Source organism: Malus sylvestris, chromosome 13, assembly GCF_916048215.2.
Source record: "Malus sylvestris chromosome 13, drMalSylv7.2, whole genome shotgun sequence".
In the NCBI taxonomy this organism is placed as follows: Eukaryota; Viridiplantae; Streptophyta; class Magnoliopsida; order Rosales; family Rosaceae; genus Malus; species Malus sylvestris.
Genome location: NC_062272.1, coordinates 3,616,068 through 3,640,407, shown reverse-complemented (window position 1 = coordinate 3,640,407; position 24,340 = coordinate 3,616,068). Strand labels below are relative to the sequence as shown.

Here is a 24,340-nt window from a genome sequence, read left to right as displayed (position 1 = left end):
TTGAATGTTCAGCTGTCAACTGGGAAAGATTTTTCAATGTGACCGGAACACAAGATGGTACATCACGTGTCGCTATACAAATAGTAGGATATGTGTGTTAAAAAGTTAATAAATTAAAAATTACAATTTTCCACTACTTATAAAAACACGTGATGTACAATCAGTGTTTCGATCACAATGAAAAATTTCTCGTCAGCTGGTACGTTTAATTTGTCCTGCGCAGCCTTGTTTGATTTTCTTCGTCCATGTCATGACTTAATGCAAGGCTTTTGTGTTGTTAAGCACCCTATATAAAGGAATGTATGTTGTACATTTTCTATCATCCATTCCAGCTCTGTTATTCAGTTAGTGAGAGGGGAGGCAGAAAATCAAAACTATTGAGAGCGGTCGAGAGGTGTGTTCTAACTTATATACCAAAAGGAAAAAAAAAAGGGAGAATGAGTTGGTTGGGATTCGAAATGCCTCTAATTACTACTTCAAGCTTTCTGTGTCTGTTCCTAGTAATTCTTTTAGCTCTCATAAAAAACTTTCAGAAACTATGGTGGACTCCAAATCGCATACAGAATCGGATGGCTGCCCAGGGAGTCCATGGCCCTTCTTACAAATTTATCCATGGAAACACCAAAGAAATATGGAGCATGAAAAGGGAAACAATGGGCAGGCCTAGAAGTTTAACCCATGACATATTCTCTGCAGTACAACCTCATATTCATGCATGGAGCAAGATCTATGGTAACAAACTCTTCATTAACTGTGCATGAGTATATACATATACATATACATATATATGTATATATTTCTTTGTTCAAATATATAATTAAGTTTGGTCATTTTGTTGCAACAGGGAAGAATTTTCTTCAGTGGTATGGTGTTCAACCACAGATGATCATTGCGGAACCCGAGTTGTGCAAAGAGGTACTAAACAACAAAGATAGAAACTATCGGAAACAAAGGTCCCAAGGCTATATCAAAAAGCTATTAGGAGACAGCATTTCGATGGCAGAAGGTGAAAAGTGGGTGAAACTAAGAAAGTTGGCGCATCATGCCTTCCATGGAGAGAGCTTAAAAGTAAGAGAGTTTTAACGAAACACTTCCGGCACTGTTCATTTTAATGAAAAATCACATTTTTATTCTAAAAAGTCATTCCTAATGCTATTCACTTATAACACATTTTTGTCATTTTGATTAAAACTCAAAGTTTTTAAGCTCTTTTCGTTAGTTTTCCTTAAAAGTAACTAACTTTTTGCAATGGATACTATAGTAGTGTTTGTTTCAATTGTTTCTAAGAAAATCATACGTTCTCGACCAAAAAAAATAGAAAATTGATACGTTTAAACGTAAATTATCTAATTGCATGTTGATATTATTACTGTAGAATATGATTCCTGAAATGATAAAGAGTTCTGAGACAATGGTAAAAAGGTGGAAAACTTATGAAGGCAAGGAGATTGAGGTGAATGAAGAATTTAGGTTTTTCACCTCAGAAGTGATTTCTAGGACAGCATTTGGCAGCAGCTTCCTTGAAGGAAAGGACATTTTTGAAATGTTGAGGGAGTTAACCTCCTTAATATTCAGAAACACTTTCAAACTCAGGCTCCCTGGCATCAGGTACTTTCTTACCAATACGATGTCCTTTTTATCTGTAGAATTTTTAACTGTAGAATTTTTTTAACTGATCATTATGTAACATTCATTTTGTAAAATAAGAGTAAAGAACAAGGCCACCTGAATATTAAAGAACTCTTACGATGTGCGTTTTACATTAATAAATTAACTCTATGTAACTAGGTGTGTCAATTATGTGTCATTGTCACTTCGTATGTCTAATTAGTGTGTGATTCAAACTTGCAGTATGTTCTATAAAACCAGTGATGAGATAAAATCAGACAAGCTCGAGAAGGGAATACGCGACACCATAACAGAGATTGTTCGGAAAAGAGAAAAGACGGCAATGACTGGAGAAGCAGACGGTTTTGGAAGTGATTATCTTGGAATACTTTTAAAGGCTCATCATGATGCCCACGAGAAGCAGCGGATTTCAGTGGACGATTTAGTCGATGAGTGCAAGACGTTTTACTTCGCTGGACAAGAAACCACTAACTCTTTGCTTGCTTGGACCGTCTTTCTTCTGGCTCTTCATACAGATTGGCAAGAGGAAGCTAGAAAGGAGGTGCTAGAATTGTTTGGTAAAGATGAAACTCCAAACTCAGATGGCCTCAACAAACTAAAAACGGTAAGAAGATCAATCCTAAGGGCTTACTAAGCACTTTAAAAATTTAAGTGCTTCTCGATCGATGCGTTATCTAACTTTGATTTTTATATTGATGCATGCAGATGGGTATGATCATCAATGAGTCTCTAAGGTTATATCCTCCTGTTGTGTCCCTTACTAGGGAATCTCTAAAGGAAGTTAGACTAGGACAGGTCGTTGTTCCCGCTGATGTTGAGTTGCACGTCTCAAATCTGGCACTTCACCATGAACCTAAATATTGGGGAAAAGACGTGCAACTTTTCAAACCGGAGAGATTCTCAGAAGGGGTTGCGAAAGCTACTAACAACAACGCAGTCGCATTCATGCCCTTTGGAATGGGACCTCGAACTTGTGTGGGCATGAACTTCGCAATCATTGAAGCAAAGATTGCTTTGTCGATGATTCTGCAACGCTACAGTTTCACTCTTTCCCCGGGTTATGTGCACTCTCCCATTCAGTTTCTGACAGTTCGCCCGCAACATGGAGTTCAAGTGATCCTACACCCAGTATGAATGAGCTCTGAAGACCAGAACTGCGAATAAATCTAGCACTTAATGTAATGGGCTAAAATTCTTCCTCTAGTTGTGGATAGGACCCAACATATAGTTCTTTCTTTTTCAGTTGTTCTTGTGTGATGATTACAGTTCTTCCTATCAATAACAACTTTAATTTGTCTTCAAATACCCTTTTTCCGATGATCATTCGTTTCTATCAAGTAATGGGTTGGCTTTCAACTTTCAAGCTCATCAAGTGGAACAACTAACTTCTATACATGTGATGATCGATGAAAAATTGCTATAAAGAGGAAGACCAAAAAAATAAAAAATAAAAAAAGCCTGACCCTGACCATAATATCAGCCATAACAAATATCGAAGACATGCAGAAAAACTGGTTTATTCAATCCAGGCATAGAAGAATGATTGGAAAATCACACGCCCCCGCAGTCCTCAGAAGTCAGAGACAAAAGGGGGTGTCTGAGAGATTAAAAAGAGTGAAAATCTACAGTCTTGTCAATATTCACGTAGGTTGGCCAAAGAAAGCAGAGGTAGTATAATTTCTTGCCCAGAAAAACATCAGGGCCAAATGGCATTACAAAAGCAGAGGTACTTGTATTTCCACATTTGAAACAACAGTTTCTCTGGCCACCTACAAGAAACTACAACTGATTTACAATATAGATCTTCGTTACCTGCTAAATTCAGGTTGAAAAAAAAATGACATTAGCCAAAAATACCCTAATCTGTTTGCCATTGGAAAATTTATCAATTTTGAAGAAAATTTACAACTATGTATTCAGTAACATGAAGTCGGTAGAAGTTTTTCCTTCATGCGTGATATAAGCTTAAACTTCTCCTCGGCTTCAACTTGCTCGCGTATGTCACTTCTTGATGCCCGGTCTGGGTGAAATTTCAGCAATGCCCGTTTATACGCTGCGTGCACCTGAAATTTCCATTTCCATTTCCATTAAGATAGTGTTCATCAAATTTGAACCCATCCAACCATAAACTACAAAGGAACCTAAATCATCTTCAGTAACTTATTTTAACTTACCTCATTGGGCAAAGGACGGAAATCAGCCCCCACTTGTATTCCTAAGCCACGAAGCAAAGAAGCCATATCTATGCATGTCAATTCCAATCTTTTAAGCTCCTTCCTTACTTCAGCACGAAGTTGGTCTTTCAAATTTAAATTTTCTTCATCCTAAATATGACACTTAACAAGTCAGTGATATAAATAAAAAATAAAAAATAAACAAGTCAGTGATATACAATCAATTGAACTTGATCTTAAAACCAGACAGATCGTCCTTTAAACTTGAAAGTAAATAAGTAGAGAACTGTTGTAGGGGAGGGGAGAGGAAGGGGGGGAGTCAAGAGAGGACGAGAAGCAACATTCAGAGTAAAAAGTAAGATGCGATAAATATTGAATATCTGAAATACAGACCTTCTTTTGCGTCTCTCTTACTTCTGCCACACGTTGCTTTTGCCTTCTCTGCATATCCAATAAACGCATGCTTTCTGCCTTTCTCCTTTTCCGTAATCTTTGTGCCTCTTCTGCCTGAAAAAATTAACATTAGCTTGATGTCAGGTCAAGTGGTCACCTACAAGCTACAGAACACCTTTCAAGTTCAACTTCTACCAAACCAAGCTATTGAAATGAACAAATACTAGAAGTTACAGAAGTGTATGCATGGACTATTAAAAAAAAGATACAGAATTTTTGACACAGGGTATAAACAAATAAAAGATAGGGCACCAAACTGAGATTAATGAGCATGTATAAATATACTGCATATGACATATTTTAAATTATTGATCAGAACTTGTCAAAAATCCTGTAACAAATCATACTATGAACTCCATAAATATAAAATAAATAGCACAAAAGCCAAGTAGTGAAGAAGGGATCATGATGACTCTTGTTGTGTAGCCTATAATCCCAATGTGCCTACCGTAGACCACAATAAATAAATATAACATTTACTTTGCTAAAAATGTAAAACAAAAAAAGGTAATGTACACATGTTGAAAACCTGAATTTGTAAGACTCGCTTCCTGGATTCCATTTCTTCTTCTATTGCTCGCTTGTATTCAGCAGTCTCCTTGTGCTTTTCTCGATCAGTGATTAAATCACTTCCAACAATGGCTGTATCTCTTCGAACAGGACTCACATAGCCATCCTCAGCAGGTAACTGATCCCTCAAATCACATGATTCTTTCCCTCTTGCTGAATCAAATCCCCCCTGATTACTAGTTCCCTGAAATGAGGTGTTGCCCAAAGATACTTCCTCAAAGTTAGCACTAGCTTTATCCTGGCAATAAGTTTTTTTATGAGCGCCAAGTTTGTCTTCGGAAGGAGCATGCCCACTATCCATCAGCGTTTCATCAAATTGTTGACCAGAAACTGCATTGTCTTTTTCCTCATAACTAGAAGGAGCATCATGAAATTCACCATCCTTGCCCCTTAGTTCAACTCTATCGTGGTCACTAGGCATTTCATCAGAAAGTTGGTTCTTGCCAAAAGATTCTTCCTTATTCGAAACAGTAGCTTTTCTTTGATCATCATTGGTTTCACCCCTAAATTTTTGCCCATTACCCATAAAACAAGTCCCTGGATATTTAGACCATTTACCGCCTAGTTCTGACGACAAAGGATGCTCTTCATGACTTTGTTCTCCTTCATTCCATAAACCGGCCATGCCATCAGTTTGGAAACTCTGCCACTCATAAATAAGAGGATCTTCTTTAGCGGCGTTCCGATTGGATTCAACAAAAGGACCATCCATTTGGGGATCCAAAGAACTACCCTCAGCGTTGCCATCATGAGTACCCATAAAGTTTGGAAGGTTTTCCTTTTCATGATTTCCACTTTTAGAACTTGAACAAACAGGGACATCTCCAGGTGCTGCCCTATTCTCTACTTCAGCATTAGCATGGGTTTCACTATGAGATCCAGATCCACTAAATTGACCATCTGAACCAGACTGGCCATTATGAACAACATGTTTTCTCTTTTGGGAAACTTCTTCCCAATGTTGATGAAGCTTCCCATAAGAACCTTCTATCAGCTCGCAATCAGAATAATCACTATCAGACGAACAACTCTCAGACTCAAAACCGAAACCATAACAATTCCCGCTAGGAGCTCCACCAGAGTGGGTTTGCTTGCACTTTGACCCCTTTACTGGAGAAACCTTTTCCTGGACACCCCGACATTCATCACCATCTGAGGTTACAGAACTCTTCCTAGAACCAAGAAAAGAACTTTTGCTTGAAGTGGCATCACTATCGAGGTCCCCAACATCCTCAACAGTGATTACAGGACTTGCAAAATTATCTTCATCATCATCTATATATATGAAACTACTAGACTTAAATTCTCTGTCTTTTCTCAATGTACTGGAACCTCGTGACTTTGCCTGCAAAGATTCCAGATAATCGATGTCGATGAGATCTTCACACTCAAGATCAATGAACACAAATTTATCAGCATCCCTTTTAGCCTTACAACTTTCTACAGTTTTCTTCCCAGAACAACTTCTGAGTTCAGAAAATTCTCTTGATGGCCCTCTCCTTCTCATCTAGTTCTGCATCAAATTAATGCATTATCAATAAACATGACAGAAAGTTGAGTTCTCACCACAGATATTTCAGCCTCTAGAGACAATAAAGTCAAACATTGAACACCAAATCCAAAATACACACACACACACACACATCAACTCATACACGTCTGTAAATGAACCTGAACTGCAAAAGCATAACACGAAATGGAAAAATCCTAATGCACAACCGTAATAATCTTATAGTTTAAGTTCGCATGTCTGTATTGATATAGAGTATATAGATATCATTATTGGCATACCCTACATATTACTTCTAGCATGTGTTCGTGTTTGTGTCTGTAATTATAACGAAATTGGGTCACAATAACAAACATGAGTCTTTAACCCATACACATGCTAAATCCGTAGTTTCGAAATACATAAATTCCTCACCAAAAAACCTGTTAAAGTTGATATTCAGCCAAACCCAATATATTACAGGTGACGAATATCAATGGATTCTCGTACACCCAATCAAAGCAACACCACCCAAATTAAATTCCAGCGACAATTACTAGAAACCCTAACTTAAGAAATCAAATTTCAATAGCTTAAAGACAGCCGAAGAGAATTGGGTACCGATTTAACCCTAACTTGAATTAAAAACACTCGGATAACCATAATTGAATAAAACCCATTAGCAGAAACCGATCAATCCACCAGTAAACACAACCAAAACAGATGAATTGAAAGAATCATACTCGAAAAATGAAAACTTCACAAAATATACAGAAGATCAAACCTTACCTTTCAAGGAAAAGAAAAGGGGGACACCCTAGCTCTTCGTAGACGAAGCCAGCAGGCAGCGATGTTGAGAGAGAGAGAGAGAGAGAGAGAGAGAGAGAGAGAGAGAGAGCTTCCAGAGGAAGATTAACGAGGATTGGCGAGGTCAATATTTGGAGAGGGTTTTGAAAATTGGGACCCAAAAACGTTTTGGCACCAAACGTAATTCACCAAAAAGTAGAAAAGTCGAAACCGCAATGGAAAATAATTAAATTAAAAAAATAGTTCATAAATTAAATTAACACATTGAAATAATCGCCTGATCTTTTTTTAGCGTCGTGATCATTCATAATATCTTGTGCGGTTACTTTTTATTAATTACTATTTATATTTAATTTTAAATTTTAAATTTTAAAATGATTTCTACATTTAAGAAAAGGATCATGCCGCATCCTTTTCGTGAAAGATGTGCCGACTGTTGTTAATTTACGTTAGCCGTGAGGTATTGAGCGTCACGGACGAACCCACATCACAATTTGTAGTTGACGAGTCGTAAGCAATAAGATGATTGGTCTGTGATTTTCTACAACCTTAACGGTAAATTTTAGCATCCGGGGGGTTGTAGGTTTGACTTTTGACTGCGGTGTGGATGCCTTTTGTGGTATATCCTAGTGAGTAGTGAGATCAAAGGCTTAGATTTGATAAATACCAATGCAAGAAGACCCAACCCTTAGATTGGTAACACAATTTAGACCATATCAGAAGTTGTAACCCAATTTAGATCATATTAGGTACTGGTTTGGTACTGAAATGTTTTTATAAAATGTGGGTATAAAAAAAAGCTAAAAACTTGAAGTAGCAAAAATGAGTTTATTCTCACAGCATAGCAGAAACAGTTTTTTTACAAAGCACAGCAATACCAAACCATCCCTAAAAGTAATGTTTTCGTTAAAGTGTGAAGATCTAAAAGTTAGAATTGTGGGAAGGTAGTATTATGGTAGCTAATGAAGCAGCATACCGTCTTGTGCGCACATCATTTATTTGTAATGTTTTCGTTATTGGTTTCTGATCTCTAAGTTGATCTTTTGCTTGAGGAGGGTCTCTCTTTTGTGTAAGTGGTGCCTTTAGGGTGCGTTTGGTACGTGGGACGGGACAAGACGGAACGGGACGAGGCGTTCCGTCCAGCGTTTGGTGCGCCAAAAATGGGTGGAACAGGCTGTTCCACGGGACAGATTTTGGATGTTTTTGCGTTCCACCTCCTCCCACTGGAATGGGTTTGTTCCACGTCTGTGGAACACAATGTTTTACCATTTTAAGACAAATATACCCCATGTCTTTTTCAAAAATTACACCTTCGTTCCGTCCCGTCCCGTCCCGTCTCGTCCCGTCTGCGTACCAAACGCACCCTTAGGTACCGTTTGGTACGTGGGAGGAACGGGACGGAACGGAACGAGCCGTTCCATCCCACGTTTGGTGCGCCTAAAAACTGTGGAACGGGTTGTCCTATGGGACCAAATTTGGCTGATTTTTTGTTCCACCTCTTCCCCCTGGAACACAAATTTATAACATTTTACGACAAATTTCTCCTTATCTTTTTTAATATTTATATCATCTGTTCCGTCCTGTTCCGTCCTGTCATGTTCTGTCCCGTCCAGTCTTGTTCCGTCCCGTCTGCGCACCAAACGGTACCTTACGTGTTTCTCTCTTCGGCCTTCTGCTTTTTGAATAAAACTCTGCCGTTGATTTTCAAAAAATAAATAAAAAAATTAATTATTCACTCAATACTGTATTTGACGGTTAAAATATGACACAGTGTGCTCAATGCTCATGAATATTGTTACGATGTCGACAGGGACCAATAAATTTGAGTCCTCGAAGCACCTATTGCAACAATATTGGGCTTATAAGTTACAGCACTCTATAGAGTTGGGCCTATTTGCATATATTATATTTTTGTGTTTTCAAATTGCAAATTCATATAACAATAGTGCTTCTCGAATTTCCACATGAACTATATTGGGAAATTTTATTTAAACCCAACTATCTTATTCTTAAACTCAACTTAAATATTTTTACCATTAAATTCTTCATTTTGCCCCGATATTATTTAGAAAGTAAAAATAAATTAAAAGAACATGAACACACATATAATAACGTACAAATAAATTAAAAGAACATGAACCCATATATATGCCCACCACTTTTCGGCATCTTCTTCATTGATGCCGGCATGAATCTCTTGTCGCCGGCGTCTCTTAACCACCTCCTCTTTCGTATTATATCCCTCCTCATTTGTCCCTCTCCCTCCTCTATTTCTCACGTTCTTCAATCATAACGCCGGCATCGAAGGCCTACAAGCATAGTCAAAGCTACGTGAGGGCGAGGAGTGGCAGCCGCCCCTCCCTTCGTCGAAAAACATGCCTAGGAACACTTCAATTGAAACTTGCACAGGTGGTGTGTCGTGGTAGTCCTTGGCCGAGAAGGAGCTCCTTCTTGCAACTTCCATGTCAGGGCGTTTGGCATTAGTGTGGTGCTTTTGCTACCGTTCAACTACTTGAAGCTACGTTTGCCGCAACTCATTCAAACAGTCGGAGACGTGAAGATCAAGAGCAAGAAGCCAAAGCACATTGCTTGATAATGCAGAGAACCACAAATGTCTATGGCTGAGAAGGGATGGCGGAGTCGTCGACGAGGAAGGCGTTGAGCCGAAGAGGGATTATTTATCTTGTATGGACAGTTCGAAGTCAAAACTTGTGGAAACTAAATGGTGTGCCATATAAGGCGGTTGTGACGCTAAAAGAATTTGACTTGAAGTTGCCATGGAGAATTGCCGGTGAATCTTTCATGGGGTTTGAGGTGGAAGAGAACCACTAGGTGTGGAAAGAGATTTTGGTTTTATTTCTTTCTTTTTTTCAGCTTTAATCAAAGGGTGAATTAGGAATTTTAAGAAAATATTTTTTGTATTAGGTGTAGAAAGAGGTTGAATGGGTTCCAATAAAATTTCCCTAACTATATTTTGATTTCTTAATCACAACTTAAATTTTCTCTTTGTAAAATCGATATTTAGAGAGGGCGTGGCTTGAAACCAACACTCTAATCGCAAACAAAAAAAATACTCTTAATTAATAAGCTACAAATATTTTTCTTTAGATCACAATTTAGTTAATTTAACACGCATCAACAAGTTAACAACAAAATTCCTAGAAGTCTGATTTGTTATGCTTCGCTTTTCCCAACACATTGCATTCTCATATGTGAATGGTGAAATCGTTCCCACATTACCGTAGATATAAAATGTACTCAAATTTACAAAGCCTCGTATATAGGAGATAACATTTTGCCAAAGTACATAAACCTTCTAAAATTCAGCAATTTTTTCTGGCACCAATCAAGGCAACAACACCAGAGGAGAAAGTAGGGGAATGGGATCTTTGCTCTGATAGAACGAACTCAACGAAGAAGAAGAAGAAGAATTTGAACTGCTCGCCGCGGAGTTTTGCATACCACTGCAACCAGAAGAGGCATTTTTATTAGGGTTCAGCTGTAGAGGACATGGAGCTCGTCGTTGCAGCCGGCTCAAATGCCTTCTGAACACATTGTTGTCATCTTTGTGAGCACAAGTTTGGAAGCCAGGAAACTCTGGACCAGCAGTATCCCCCATTGTGTTTTACTTGCCTCTATTTCTAAGTCATTTGGATCTCCCTATATAAAACTTCGAAAGAGATCGTAAGCATTATTTAATTTAGGTATGAATCATGCCACATCTTATAAGGTTATCGTTAACCAGCTACGGGGGACTTTTTTTATGTTCAACAATTGTCATTCATGAATAATGAGCTAATCTGTTATAATATAATGGAGACTAAATGTCGGTAGACTCAATAATTATGGACAAAGGCATTGAACTTTAGAAAATAGAAAAGATATTAAAGAATGTAAGAATCCTGCATGAAAACTTGACTCTAAAAAAGTAAGGGAGTACTATTTTTACATAACGAATAGTCACTGCTATATATAAAGAAGAATTTTGTGACTAAACTCTACATGTGTGCTATTAAGTGTTTAATACAGGTTAGGGACGATGAAAGCGTTGATTAGTAGTGAATTGTTGATCTGTTTCTCTGAAATCTTTAACGTGCTACTTGGGACGCGTTGATTGAGCTCAAATGGGTCTCTATCTATTAGTTGTATTCATATAAGTGTTTGGACTTGAACGAAATTCATCACTAACCGGTGTAGAAATAGATAGTATCGATGGTGTTGATTAGTAGTGAGCCACTCTTCCATCTCTTTTTGAACCCTTAAACATAAAAAACTAGGGGTTTGTGCCGTTTGGCGGACGAGGATTTGTCCATCTAATTTCCAGTGAGGGCCCACAACTAGTAGCTAAATATGGATGAGGATCCTCTTCGGATCTTCTTTATGAGGATTCTAGAGATCCTTACATTCTAACCATTCATCATATATCGTGCGACTAGTTTTCGTTAGTTACTATTTGTGTTTTATTTTAAATAATAAAATTCAAATTATTTTTACCGCACAATGTACGATGAATGATTAAGATGTGAGGATCTCTAGAATCTCCACAATTTGAATCATGATGGGATCCAAATCCGCTAAATAATGCTAGAGAATGGGACATCATGTGCAGTTGTGCAGAATTAGCACCAAAGTTGCTGCATTGTTGAATGCTGCACGTAATAAAATATGAAACGAGACTGGGGCATTCATGTGACGGCAGGTTTTGCTTGGTTGCTTTGGTTCTAAGAAAACTTGGAATTTGCCCAGATCATGCAATGCCCACTTTCTGTCATGTGAGGAGGAATAACTGCACATCTTCAAAAGCCCATGGTTTTCAGTGACAGAAATTTCAGAGGCACATGATACTGTAATGAATATTAAAACATATTGGGTAGTGTGATCTGGGTTTTTATTAATTTTTATTTTAACAAAATATTTAAAATAATATCTCAAGGTTTGCAGATGAATTTCACCATCGATTTGTGGTTCAAGCAATCACTGTTAAATTCATATTTTATCTAGTTTTTTATGGTCATAATTTTACAATGATCGTCATGCCAACCTAGCTGATCAAATTAACCTAGGGTTTATGGTCTTTTTCTGTCATAAAAAATCTGCTTTTTTTTTTACACGACAATTATTTTACTGTAATATATATAAACTAATCAAAGAGTAATTCAAACTCAGTGCATAAAAAAATCGTACCGGTTTAATCAACGTGGATACTGATATTTTTTAAAGGGAGATAACAACTTGCAAACAAAGTCGACATGTTAGGGGAGTAGCCTGTTGACCGGTCCAAGCATAAGACAGAAGAAGCAGTAGGGCATCTGTTTCTTTGAAAATTGGTGTTTCTTTGTCTTGCAGGACGGATGTATACATGTGAAATATATCAGAGTTAAAAACATATAAAGAAAATGGAAATGGAGGGGAGTGTTAGACTTGAAGAAACAGAGAAGCGCATTGGTCAATTAAATATGGGGAGCATATATAGCATAGAGAGGAAATTCGAATAATTGCTGTGCTGTGCTGTGCTGCAGAATGCAGCATGGCACTTAATACTTGTATGCTTTGTTCTGACTTCCATATCGTGTGCATATTTTGGAAAGCAAGTGTATTTACTTTCCCATGATCCCAAATTCATCCAAATCATAGCTCAAAATATGATTTAATTAAGAGCTCGTAGGTAGAAATTGCTCTCGAAAAAAGGCTTATCTCGTTAGTTTACTCTATCAACACTAGTTCAGTGATGATCATTTTGTGACTCGCTAATATGTTCAGTCGCACATAATATCAACTCTCTTAATCCAGTATACAAGCCGCTCCCTTCATGTAGTTTGGGTCGAGTTGCATGGTCAAACTAGACTCTTATACTAATTGTTAAGAGCTTGTGGATATAATTTTTTTTCACTAAAAACTAGCTTACTAAAACCAGATATACTATTTATACAATGCAAGTCAATTGTGTTCCAAAATAAAATTATAATTTCTAGTATTGTCTCATTTTCACATTTTGTATTATATAACCAAAATCAATCAAGTAAATGCGCAGTACCTTACATCATACCATGAATTAGATTGACAATGACAACCAAAGGCAGTCAACAAAAACAAATTGGCCACAATCAAACACAACTATATACATCATTTCTTAATAAAATACCAAGAGAAGTATTAAGGAGATTCTTTCAAAATAAAACTTTTCATGAACTCTTTATTACTTCATGTTTTTATCATAATATTTTATAATATTAGTAGAAATTTTACCAAAAATAATAAAATGATAGAGAATTTATAAAAAATCTTCCTCTCGCTCCAATTCCAATATCCTACTACTTTTGCATTTTACTTATCCATCTTTTTTTGGTCAACAAGATTACTTGTCAGACCTGGATTTCTCCTTGATCAGCCAAGTGGCTGCACCCTGCATGATTACTGCGCACCAGCCAATAATGTTGGCTCCTATCACAATGACAACGGAAATGGATCCTTGATCCAATCCTTTTTCTAGGGATCCTAGAATTTGTGATCGTGATCATTCATCGTATATCGTATCATCAATCGTCAGATTCTTTTTCCAAAGACAACGACCAAAATTATACAATATTTTTTAAATTAGCTTTAGAAAGTAGCCTACAAAACTTCAAAAGATGGTGCATTTCCTCCTCCTTTTTTTCCTTTTTCCATATATTTTGGCTTTTTTTGGGGGGGATGCTTTGTGCTTTCATCACATCCTTCCTTCTTCCTCAGCTCAGCATTTGGTCAAGAGGGAATGTTAAAAAAATTGGACTGCGAAAATTCCAAGTTCCAACCAAAAAATGGGTTCAAACCAATGCCTAATGCAGACGTGAAGAAAGTCCCAACCTAATTGTTTCAATTCCACCCCAAATTCTTGGAATTGTCTGGAAAGTTTTACCACCAAAGATTCAAATCCCGTAAGTTTGAATGAGTTTCTGTCTTCATCTGATAATGATTGAATGCATAAACTAAGTTGGGAAACTCCTATCCAATTGGGAATTCAGAGGTCAATGTTTGTTTGGCACCCTCAAAACCAAACTTTGAATGAAAACTTTTGTCACCAACCAGAGAAAATGTAGCTGACGTCAATAACAGTTTCTTACGCTAGTGTATCCGTCCCTTTGCATCAAAATTTAAAATTCTCTTTTCATTGATTAGAGTAATTTAGATTGACGATATTATAAAAACAAAACCCAATAAATTAGAAGTTGATGGTAAGTATAAAAGCTACCATAAGATACAAAATTCTCCCCTGCCCAAGTGGGAGTTTGTAGGTCAATGTTTGGTACCCTCAAAACCAAACTTTGAATGAAAACTTTGCCACCAACCAGAGAAAATTTAGCTGATGTGAATAAAGACAATTTTTTGGCAGCAATGTAACCGTCCGATTGCATTAAAACTCAAAATTCTCTCTTCATAGTTAGAGTAGTTTAGATTAGCGGTAGTATAAAAAAAGAAAAAAAAACTCAATAAAATGGAAGTTGATGATAAATAAAAAAGCTACCATAAACTTTGAATAGAGAAATATTATGTACAAAGCTTAAAACCCTAGAACTGACTTTCTCTGAACATTACACAAACCAGACGATCCTTCCTTGCTTTCATGATCCAACCCAAGGTTGGATCACAGTAACAAATGAAGGCTAAAAGCAGAAGCTGAAAAGGGGAGATATATGCAAGCACTTCACACTTCTATGGCTTTTCCTTCAATAATGGCTGCTTTTGTTTTCCTAAACTCAAGTGAATAATTAAACCACTAAAATGGTCTAGTTTGGTGAAGTTTTCGACTAAGACGGGTTCTTATGTACAAGATCTGACCGATGTCTCAAGAATACGATCTGATCAGCTTGAAGTTGACGAAAGATCTGGACTTGAAGAGACCGCCAAAGAGGAACCTTGTTGGAGATTCCTCAGAACCAGGTTTTGTGTCTTCAGTGTTGCCTTTTACTTTGAGTATGGTCTGCCCGATTGCTTGCCGGATGGACTCTATGGTCTTGGAGTCAACCGGATAGCCTGATGCATCGCGAACATAAAATGTATTCACAGCTTTGCCTGCTTTCGTTGCAACTTCTGCTCTTGTTACGGTGAGGCTGTTCTCTCGAAAGATCCGAGTGACATCAGATAGCAGCCCTACTCTGTCAGTAGTGCAGAGTTCTAGCTTCAAGTCCTGAACAAGGAAGAAACACAGATTAGTTGTCCATAATTCAATGGAGTCTCTCAAGAAAAAGGAGACAGAATCAAACAGAGGAGTGCAATGGAACATAATGAGACAAAAGGGTCGACATCCATGGATTTAAAACTACAATTTGACTCGAAATTATACGATGACAATGACTAGGTTACAACATAGGAAAATCAAAATTTCTCACTCCTCCTCATGAATTGGAGATATTAATAATCTCAAATGTGTACTTTGAAGCCAAAGAGACTTGAGACAAGCAAAAAATTTGCAAGAACATAGTCCAACTAACCTCAGATACTCTTCTCTCAATAGCCGCTTCGAGGCATTGTATCACTCTTTGTCTCTCTGCATCTGATTTCACTGGGGATCCATCTACGTGTCTGATATAGTATTCCTACACACGAATCCAAAAAAAGTAATTAGGCAAGTTACTTAAGGATAGTCTCACTGCACGTCCCAAAAACACGATCATATTCAAGTTGAAAAAGCAAAACTCGCAAACCTGATAAGCTTCCGGACCCTCAGCATCAATACTAGCATGAAAAACCACATATTGCATGTCTGTCAAAGTGCAAACTGTGTCGAAGAGAAGCTTTGGCCTGTCTTTGCTCCGAATAGTGACCACTGAGTAGTCTTTGTCAAGCAAATTAACAACACTCACATCCGGTCTTTGCTTGTCATCCAAGACATCATCATCAACTCGTTCGTAATCCCTATCTGCAAACATCATTTGGTGAAGCCTCCTATCAGTGTGCGTAACAGCGTGAGAGACAACAGTCCTTGCTCCTCTGGCTTTGTTGCTGCCCTTTAGCACATTGCATAGTAATTCCTTAATCCTAGCTAACCTCTGAGAGTCGGTAATTGCCAATCCCGTCTCCTCATCGGTGACGCGCATCACGGATGCAGCCCTAGTGTTGTGCGTCCAGACTTCCGCGCTCACTACGTTGCACTTGAGATTGGTTAGGACAGCGCTCACTTCGGAGAGTAATCCCGGTCTGTCACTTCCAGTGAGCTCAATTACGGTACTGTCCATTGATTGTTTCACACCAACAGATCTAATCGAAGATGCAAAGCATGCCTCCGGACCAAGAGACTGAAAATCAAGCGAGAAATTAGTATCTTTTCACATCAGTCGCTGCAGAAACAGCGGAAACAAATATCAACACAAATTACCTTATGAATATACTCCAAAACCTCTTCATCTGTAACCTTGTTTCCATCTTGATCAGTGACATTAAAAACTGATTTCAAGGCCAAATCACAGAATCAGTTTCTAAATCGAGCAAAAAGGGACAGGATTTTCACAACACTAACAAAGTCTGTAATAAAAGGACTTTTACCATCCATGAACCAGCCACCATCCGAAGATATGTACGCTTTCATCACGATAAGGTCGAGATCAGTAAGTACTTGTACAACTTCCAGAAGTATTCCATGTTTGTTTGCACTATCCACCTGCAACCACAGTAACAGATTAAGCACCAAAACTTCCGTACCAATAAGAACACCAAAAAAGACACATAACAACAAGGACATACCCTTATCACCGTTGCATTCTTGCAGGCTTCGTTATCGATTACAACCCTGAGACAAAACAACATCGGATGAAGAGGCGTAAATCTCAAGACGGGTTAGGGTAAATAATTGCAGTAACTTTTGAGGAATTTAAGGTATGTTTGGTATATACCTTGGTGGGTTCATTCTCCGGATGAGTTTCTCGTACTCATCGTCCATGTCATGTGAAAAGCTCATGTTAACTTCTGCAGAAAGCCACCCAAAAATAATCAAAAATAAAATTAGACACAAAGGTTAGACAGAATTTAAAAAAAAAAAAAAAAAACCAATCGGAGAGATGAACAGAACCATTGTAACCAATCGGGGGAAGATACTAGTAAATTCCAGGAAATATAAGAGAAATTTAATTAAATTAGAAAGTTCTCAGAAAACCATCGCCCCAACACTGGAAAATAAAAACCACGAAGCAACCCGGAAGCTGGCAGACAACAAAAATCAAAGAACGGAACGCGCGAGAACCAAAACGTTAAAAACAGCACATACCCATGTCGATTTGCTGAGAATTGGTAATCTCCTGATCTCCAACACCAAAAAGCTTGTTCCTTTCTTCTCGGTTGTCTCAAGACAGAGGAAGAACAAAGGCTAGAGAGAGAGAGGGGGGAGGAGAGAGGGAGGAGAAGTGGAGGTTATATGTGTGTATATATATGTATACAGAAAGAAGATCTTAGAATCTTAGGATTTCCTGTTCTTGACCTCTCTCGCTAAGGAAACAAATAAACTATAATAATTCAGAAATTTAAAAACCAACCCATTTAAACACTCCCCGGAACCAGACAGCCCACGACACAATACTCCAAAAACCTGCAACTCCAAAAAGTACCACTCAACACACTCACACAGCTTTCCCTCCTCTTTCTCTCTCTCTAACCTCTCTGTAATCTCTCTCTCTCTCTCTCTAATCTCTGTGGCTTACGAAATTCACTCTCTCTCTCTAAAAAGGGGGACTTCAAAAGGAAGTTTTCGAAAAATGCAGAGTTGGGGGATGGCTTGATCGCGGGGGCTCTGACTCTTTGAATCCAATGAACCAACTACACCCGCGCACTTTAGCAACGACCTCCAACTTTGCGCGGCTGATGACGTGTTACCGTGTTAAAATGCGCAGGGGGGTGGTTGATTTGAGGACCGGCAAACGGTAGAAAGGTCAAAAAATCATCATGGACTCCAACTCCGAGGTTTGTGGAGCGGACCAACTGAACCAATTGGGTCGCAGTCAACGTTGGACCACTGTCTGGTCTTTCGACTTTTACTAACGGTTTGTCCCTGTCGCCTCAGAACGCGGGTAAATTTTGCCAAACGCACCGTTTTGGTCAATCTCTTTCGCCAAGTTTTTGTAACTTTCTTTTTAGCTGGTGCCCACGAATTAATGGTTATTTATTTGACTTTTTAATTCTTGCTTAGTGAAAACGGTTAATGATGTGGAATCTGGATCTGCATCTTTTATTTTTTGAGTTACAAATGATATTTAGTTATTTAAGAGTGGCACACGTTAGAATCCAATTTTTGTTTTTTTTTTTATTTGGTTATCGGGGAGTCCTTTTTTCTCGTTCTAACTCAAAGTAACCCTTAACTCATTTCTCTAAATTTTGGTCGCGTGTTTTTTTTTGGAAAAATAAAAACATATTAAATAGAGTGATCACAATTACAAATTGTTTCCGGACAATCAAATAATGGGTAAATTAAATGACATGAAAGTTGATAATTAGATTATTACTTAAGTGTTGATTAACGTACTTATTTCTTATTAGTAGCATATCATTTAGTTTGAAATTTAGTCTACAAATTTAATCTCTTTAACATTACCCTCAAATAAATAGGTATTTTTGGCCGTGGAAAGTAGTGATCCATCCATTGCATGAAAATTACTGAAATAGAACCCAGTATTAGTAATCCCATTTGCAAAAAAAATATTGCCTCTATGAAAACGTGAGTCCAAGAAATTGTATCAAAAAAAAGCCGCCAACCATTTGATGTCTTCAGTGATATTTTTAATCGCCATAGAATATTACAAGAGCCCTTGACGAAATCAATCACTAACTTTGAGTGAATTAACATAAAACTTAACATTTATTTCTTCATCTATACCCCATCGATTCAAAAAATTGATTCAATTCGTAATTGATTGCAACGACAATTACCAACCCACCAGTATTCGTTTCTTAAAACTTACCGTCCCCAACCCAACCGACGGGCCGCCACAGACAAGCCTCTTAACACTCTAAACCCTTATGGTCCTAATGCTCCTTCAAAGAAAGGGGGGCGACAAATTATGGGAAGATTGAAAAAGGGAAGGGGAAATAATGATTTGAAGAGGAGAAAGGGAAAATAATGATTGCAATCAGTTATGAATTAATGATGATTAATAAAGAAGTGAAAATGGTAAGCTCTTTTGCTTAATTAATTCAATTATTATTGTTTCTCATAAGTTTTAAATTAAATAGAAAGGCTTACTATGGTTGGTGTTTAGATATGGAATTGAGATCATCCCCGAATCTCTTAGTCCAAAGCCGATAGATCCTAAAATCCGGACCACTCAATTTAAATTATACGACCACATTAGCTCATTTCACTAGCACACCTCACACAAACCTAGCTTTTGAACGGCCTAGATCTCTTTCTCTCTTGAACAGCCTGGATTCCCAGGTCCATCGACTGCAGACATAGAAATTTGGAGATGATCTCAATTCTTAGACACATAACATGATTCTTTTTTTGAACAATCAATATTATCTAAACTATGGGGAGGGGGTGGGCTTAGCCTCACAATAGGCTAGCAATAATGTAGTTTAAATTCGTCTTTGGTAAGAATCAAATATAAGACCTCTCACTTGCCAACGTGATTCTAGATGGGAAGGATGACAATTACCTTGAGCTAGGGGGTGAGCAAAAACATACTCGCTCTTGGGGTAGGCCATGAGGCAAAATCTCCAAGTTTCACTCAACTTTCATCAATGTTTGTGAATCTTAATTAATATTTAGTGGCATTAACTAATATGAAAATACGTTGAATACATATGTCATTGTATATCAAAAGAGAGTCTCTTTAACATTTCTCATTAGATATAGTGCACAGTTGTATGATCGTTATCTTGTTTCATTTTTTTTTTTTTAACATTGAACAATGAACTAACTGGTTTGTCATTTATTTATCTTTGTTTCATGTTGCATGTCTACAAATAGTTGGCATTTTGTATATGCAATAATATTCAACTGAAACAGTATCACTGTCAAATCGCAATTTCTGATGTTGTTTGGGTTGGTTTCACGGCACAAGCCACTAAACTAACTCCACAACGTTGCCATGATCTTCATTATGTAATGCCCACCTCAATACATAAATGGTCAATTAAGTTTATAAGTGGTGAGTAATTCTTATACTAATCGTATACGAACGTAATTAGAGATTCAGAATCAATTAACTGTGATTCATTGCAATCCGCGATTAATGAGTGATGTCCCATGCATGTATTCGTTAATCAAATTAGTTAAGTTATGACTCGTTTGGATACGCTTTTAAAATGACTAAAAGTGCTTTTAGAGAAAATATTCTTCTGTTCCAAAAGCACTTAAAGTGCTTTCTACAAGAAACACCAGTTATGTACTTCTTCCAGGAAGCACTTTAAGTGCTTTTCCAGAATTTGCTTGTATTTTTACTAAGGATTGGTTTCAAAAATATTTTCACCAAAAGTGATTTCAATCATTTTAAAAACATATCCAAATGAGCTCTTAATTATACATTATATATGCAACACAAGAACTCAGTTTAATTAAGCCGTCGAAATTCCATATATTCATATTTCTCTAAATCGTATGTCAATGTTTTCGGTGGATATGAGCGTCCCACGTCCACACCCCAATCCCACATGATTAGGCAAATTGCAAGCAAACCATATTATAACAAAAAATAAATAAATGTTAGTTATCAATTAAGTATATCATATATTAGAATCGAATAGTGTCAAGTATAAATACCATTCTCCTTTGGCTCTTTGTTTGGAGAGATTCTTCAATGTACCAAGATACGATGCGGAACAACATATGTCACCATACAATTGAAAGATTTTTTTTTTAAATGTTTCTCTGATTATATAATGATACCTGATGTTACACTACACATTCGGGACAAATCTCTCTTTTGCTTAAATAATATATTTGAGTAAAAAAATATTAGGAAAACTAACAAAAAGTCCAAAAAAAAACTTTAGTTTTAATGAAAAAAAACAAATAAAGGTGCAGTGAATAGTACTAAGAAAATGTAAAAATATAATTTTTCGTTAAAAATAAACAGCACCGGAAATATTTCGTTAAAACTTCCAAAAATATTTGGTGCGCGCGCAGTGCACATAAGCGTGTCTTGTGGTTCATGCCGGCCTCCTGCCCGCCCCTCGCACGTGTCCCCAGCTCTGCTCCTTCTTTAGGGTTAGGGCATACAGGGTAACCCTCACTATAATAGTCCAGTCCCACAAAACATAGTCCAGTCCCATCCCATCTCAACTCATCATCCTCCATTATCCCGTCCCACGAATTCGTCCGACCAAAATTACCTTCTAGCAGTAAAAACATGCCTCGTTTTATTTGTATGTGTTGGATGAAATTTATAATTACAGGTTCCCATTTTTCAGGAATGTGGCGTTAACTTAATCCGATATAATTATTCCAACGTTGACGTTGGAAATTTGGTTCGATATAATTATTCCGATGTTGACAATGGAAATTTGGTGTGAGTTTGGTGTCTTCCATTGCAGGGTAATGGAAAGATTGGGTGGCCTAAGACTGAGAGGCTGAGGTGGTGGAAGTGGTGCTACATCTATGCCACGGCCACTTGACTTATTGACAATTGGCCTGCATGCATTCATGATTTCTACGCAAGAGGCCAACTGGCCTAGGGCACATCACAACAGAAAACTTACCAAGAAGGGCATTTGCCATTTGTCTCTTCAAATGTCCACCAATTTTTTCTGCGTAGACGATACTTACAGAGAAATGACTGACTTGTAATAGAGACGTTGAAGTGGCAATGTTTAAACTAATCATATAATGATAAGGTCGTACCCAGTGCACAAGGCTCCCGCTTTACGCAGGGTCTGGGAGAGGTGAATGTAGATAAATTAAAATATGGGTAAATCGTTAAAATGGTCCTTGAGATTTGCATAATTCATCACTTTGGTCCCTGAGATTCCAAATCGATAAAAGTGGTCCCTGAGATTGTCCATCATCCATCATTTTGGTCATTCCATTAAAAACTCCGTTAAGTGTCTCGGAGCTCTTGGCCAGAAGTTTGGGCAATTTTCAAAACTTCGTAACTCAATCGTTTCTTCACCAAATTCGACCCATAATATATCAAAATGAAGATAGAAAAGTGTAGAATAAGATTATACCTATTTCGAAGCCCAATGGTTGTCGGAGATTGCCGGAAAATAGCCTCAAAGTTGACTGGTCCGAGTGAAAACTTGAAAACTCGCCGGAAACTGGGTAAACTTTAAACGTTCATAACTTATTCGATACTCAACGAAATCAAGTGATTCAAAAACAAAAATCATACTTCTATATGAGACAAAGAGAATGGTACCTTTTTAGACAGCTAACTAGTCGTGGTTTGGCCGGAAAACGGCTCGAAAGTGGCTAACTCGAGACCAAGATAGTTTCGAGCCGTTTTCCGGCCAAACCACGGCTAGTTAGCCGTCTAAAAAGTACCATTATCTTTGTCTCATATAGAAGTATGATTTTTGTTTTTGAATCACTTGATTTCGTTGAGTATCGAAGAAGTTATGAACGTTTAAAGTTTACCCAGTTTCCGGCGAGTTTTCAAGTTTTCACTCGGACCAGTCAACTTTGAGGCTATTTTCCGGCAATCTCTGGCAACCATTGGGCTTCAAAATAGGTATAATCTTATTCTACACTTTTCTATCTTCATTTTGATATATTATGGGTCGAATTTGATGAATAAACGATTGAGTTACGAAGCTTTGAAAATTGCCCAAACTTCTGGCCAAGAGCTCCGGGACACTTAACGAAGTTTTTAACGGAATGATCAAAATGATGGATGATGGACAATCTCAGAGACCACTTTTATCGATTTGGAATCTTAGGAACCAAAGTGATGAGTTAGGCAAATCTAAAGGACCATTTTAATGATTTACCCTTAAAACATTTAACAACGCACACCCTACGTCATCTTGACATCTTCATGTGAGGTAATTTCTGCTTAGCTGTTGAGCTTAGGGACACAGAGAAAACCTAATTGAGACCAACCGTTAAGTCTCGGACTTTGTCTTTCTGTCATACACTGACCCCACTACGGGTTGTTCCCCATTGAATGGGTAAAAAAACCACGTCCATGTATCGAAATTCGAAACCCTACTCAAAATTTAAATGGTGTCCTAATCAGCCACCTTTTGTTTTCTTCTAGGAAATGTATGGCATATGTAGTTTCTAGGCCAAAAAGGGAACATATCATGGAAGAACAGCAAAAAATTTTTCAATTGTCCTAAATAATAGAGTAGAGGTCTTTGTTAAACTGAGTCTCAATTTGGAGCTATTCGGAGAATAATTGATCAGTTTTTTTCTTTTTCTAATGAGATATCTGTTAAATCACGAATCTAAGTCAACACATGCTAATTCATTTATACGTCATACCGTCCCAAATTTTAGATAAACTCAAAATCGAATAAGTTTACTTGTGAAAAGTAAGAGTTCATTGAGATGAAAACTATACAATAACTCGGTCCATATATATAACATGAACAGAAGGACTACCAAACGGCTTACTATTCTTTTGTCCATAAAAGAAAAATTCTAAATCAAATCTCGTATCAACTTAGATTTTAAGATAATAAACGATAATTTTGTGCCCAAAAAAAAAGTACGCGATAATATTTATTCCTCCTAATGATACTTGCTTTTTATACGTGCACCAACTAAAATTTATGATAATCATTAGACATCGGGTCGGTGTACCCAAACAACAATTTTATATAACAATTGCTTGTCTTTGAATCAGGAATGAGATCCTCATTGGTTCTCCTCGTTAGGGATCAAATGGATCAATTAATATCAACCGTTCATTAAAGATCATAGGGCCACAATTAAATGCTTTTTATATTTTTCAAAAGTAAAACAGTCTTGTTTTACGTAAAAAAAAAATTATGACTGCACAATCTTTAATGAACGGTTATTATTAATTGATTTTCAGAATCTCCTGTGAGAGAATCCGAAGGGTATCTAATTCCTTTGAATCAAATCCAAGTGAATAAGACTCGCATTTTATTCATTTTTATATTTCTAATATCCAAATCCGTATCGTCATGATTCATCAGTACACCACTCCACCCACAGTTAACGACTAACTACCATTCTAAGTGTCTCCAATCCCATGAAAATATTCAATACATTGAAACCATAATTACGGAAAATATTTTTAAGAAGAAATTAGGTTTACATCTTTCTTTTTGTTCATTGATAAAAATT

The 24,340-nt window shown here is 37.3% G+C and overlaps 3 protein-coding genes across 3 annotated transcripts; 1 reads left to right on the top strand and 2 right to left on the bottom strand.

Moving 5' to 3' along the window:
- The first annotated feature begins 324 nt into the window (after positions 1–324).
- Positions 325–2,932, top strand: LOC126594947 (cytochrome P450 CYP749A22-like). Its single transcript, XM_050261237.1, has 5 exons — positions 325–732; positions 845–1,068; positions 1,376–1,608; positions 1,852–2,233; positions 2,335–2,932. Exons 1-5 carry the CDS (start codon positions 438–440, stop codon positions 2,761–2,763), a joined length of 1,563 nt encoding a protein of 520 aa, XP_050117194.1. The 5' UTR covers positions 325–437; the 3' UTR covers positions 2,764–2,932.
- A 346-nt stretch (positions 2,933–3,278) lies between these two features.
- LOC126594945 (uncharacterized) lies at positions 3,279–7,286 on the bottom strand. Its single transcript, XM_050261224.1, has 5 exons — positions 7,105–7,286; positions 4,786–6,339; positions 4,197–4,310; positions 3,804–3,953; positions 3,279–3,692 (listed from the first exon to the last, which is right to left on the bottom strand). Exons 2-5 carry the CDS (start codon positions 6,331–6,333, stop codon positions 3,546–3,548), a joined length of 1,959 nt encoding a protein of 652 aa, XP_050117181.1. The 5' UTR covers positions 6,334–6,339; positions 7,105–7,286; the 3' UTR covers positions 3,279–3,545.
- A 7,318-nt stretch (positions 7,287–14,604) lies between these two features.
- On the bottom strand, positions 14,605–17,908 carry LOC126594953 (ACT domain-containing protein ACR4-like). The gene is made up of 8 exons (XM_050261242.1): positions 17,360–17,908; positions 16,989–17,061; positions 16,840–16,885; positions 16,642–16,756; positions 16,475–16,542; positions 15,804–16,394; positions 15,591–15,695; positions 14,605–15,286 (listed from the first exon to the last, which is right to left on the bottom strand). Exons 1-8 carry the CDS (start codon positions 17,361–17,363, stop codon positions 14,945–14,947), a joined length of 1,344 nt encoding a protein of 447 aa, XP_050117199.1. The 5' UTR covers positions 17,364–17,908; the 3' UTR covers positions 14,605–14,944.
- Between the last annotated feature and the right edge of the window lie 6,432 nt (positions 17,909–24,340).

What these genes read in the sequence shown, in the direction of transcription:
- LOC126594947 (XM_050261237.1), top strand. Translation starts at nt 438, where the DNA reads ATGAGTTGGTTGGGATTCGAAATGCCTCTAATTACTACTTCAAGCTTT. An exon ending in TGCATGGAGCAAGATCTATG is followed by an intron (nt 733 to 844) that starts GTAACAAACTCT and finishes TTGTTGCAACAG; the next exon opens with GGAAGAATTTTCTTCAGTGG. An exon ending in GCCTCAACAAACTAAAAACG is followed by an intron (nt 2,234 to 2,334) that starts GTAAGAAGATCA and finishes TGATGCATGCAG; the next exon opens with ATGGGTATGATCATCAATGA.
- LOC126594945 (XM_050261224.1), bottom strand. Translation starts at nt 6,333, where the DNA reads ATGAGAAGGAGAGGGCCATCAAGAGAATTTTCTGAACTCAGAAGTTGT. An exon ending in AGCGAGTCTTACAAATTCAG is followed by an intron (nt 4,311 to 4,785) that starts GTTTTCAACATG and finishes TAATTTTTTCAG; the next exon opens with GCAGAAGAGGCACAAAGATT. An exon ending in TCCGTCCTTTGCCCAATGAG is followed by an intron (nt 3,693 to 3,803) that starts GTAAGTTAAAAT and finishes TGGAAATTTCAG; the next exon opens with GTGCACGCAGCGTATAAACG.
- LOC126594953 (XM_050261242.1), bottom strand. An exon ending in AGAATGCAACGGTGATAAGG is followed by an intron (nt 16,757 to 16,839) that starts GTATGTCCTTGT and finishes CTGTGGTTGCAG; the next exon opens with GTGGATAGTGCAAACAAACA. An exon ending in TTTTGGAGTATATTCATAAG is followed by an intron (nt 16,395 to 16,474) that starts GTAATTTGTGTT and finishes CTTGATTTTCAG; the next exon opens with TCTCTTGGTCCGGAGGCATG.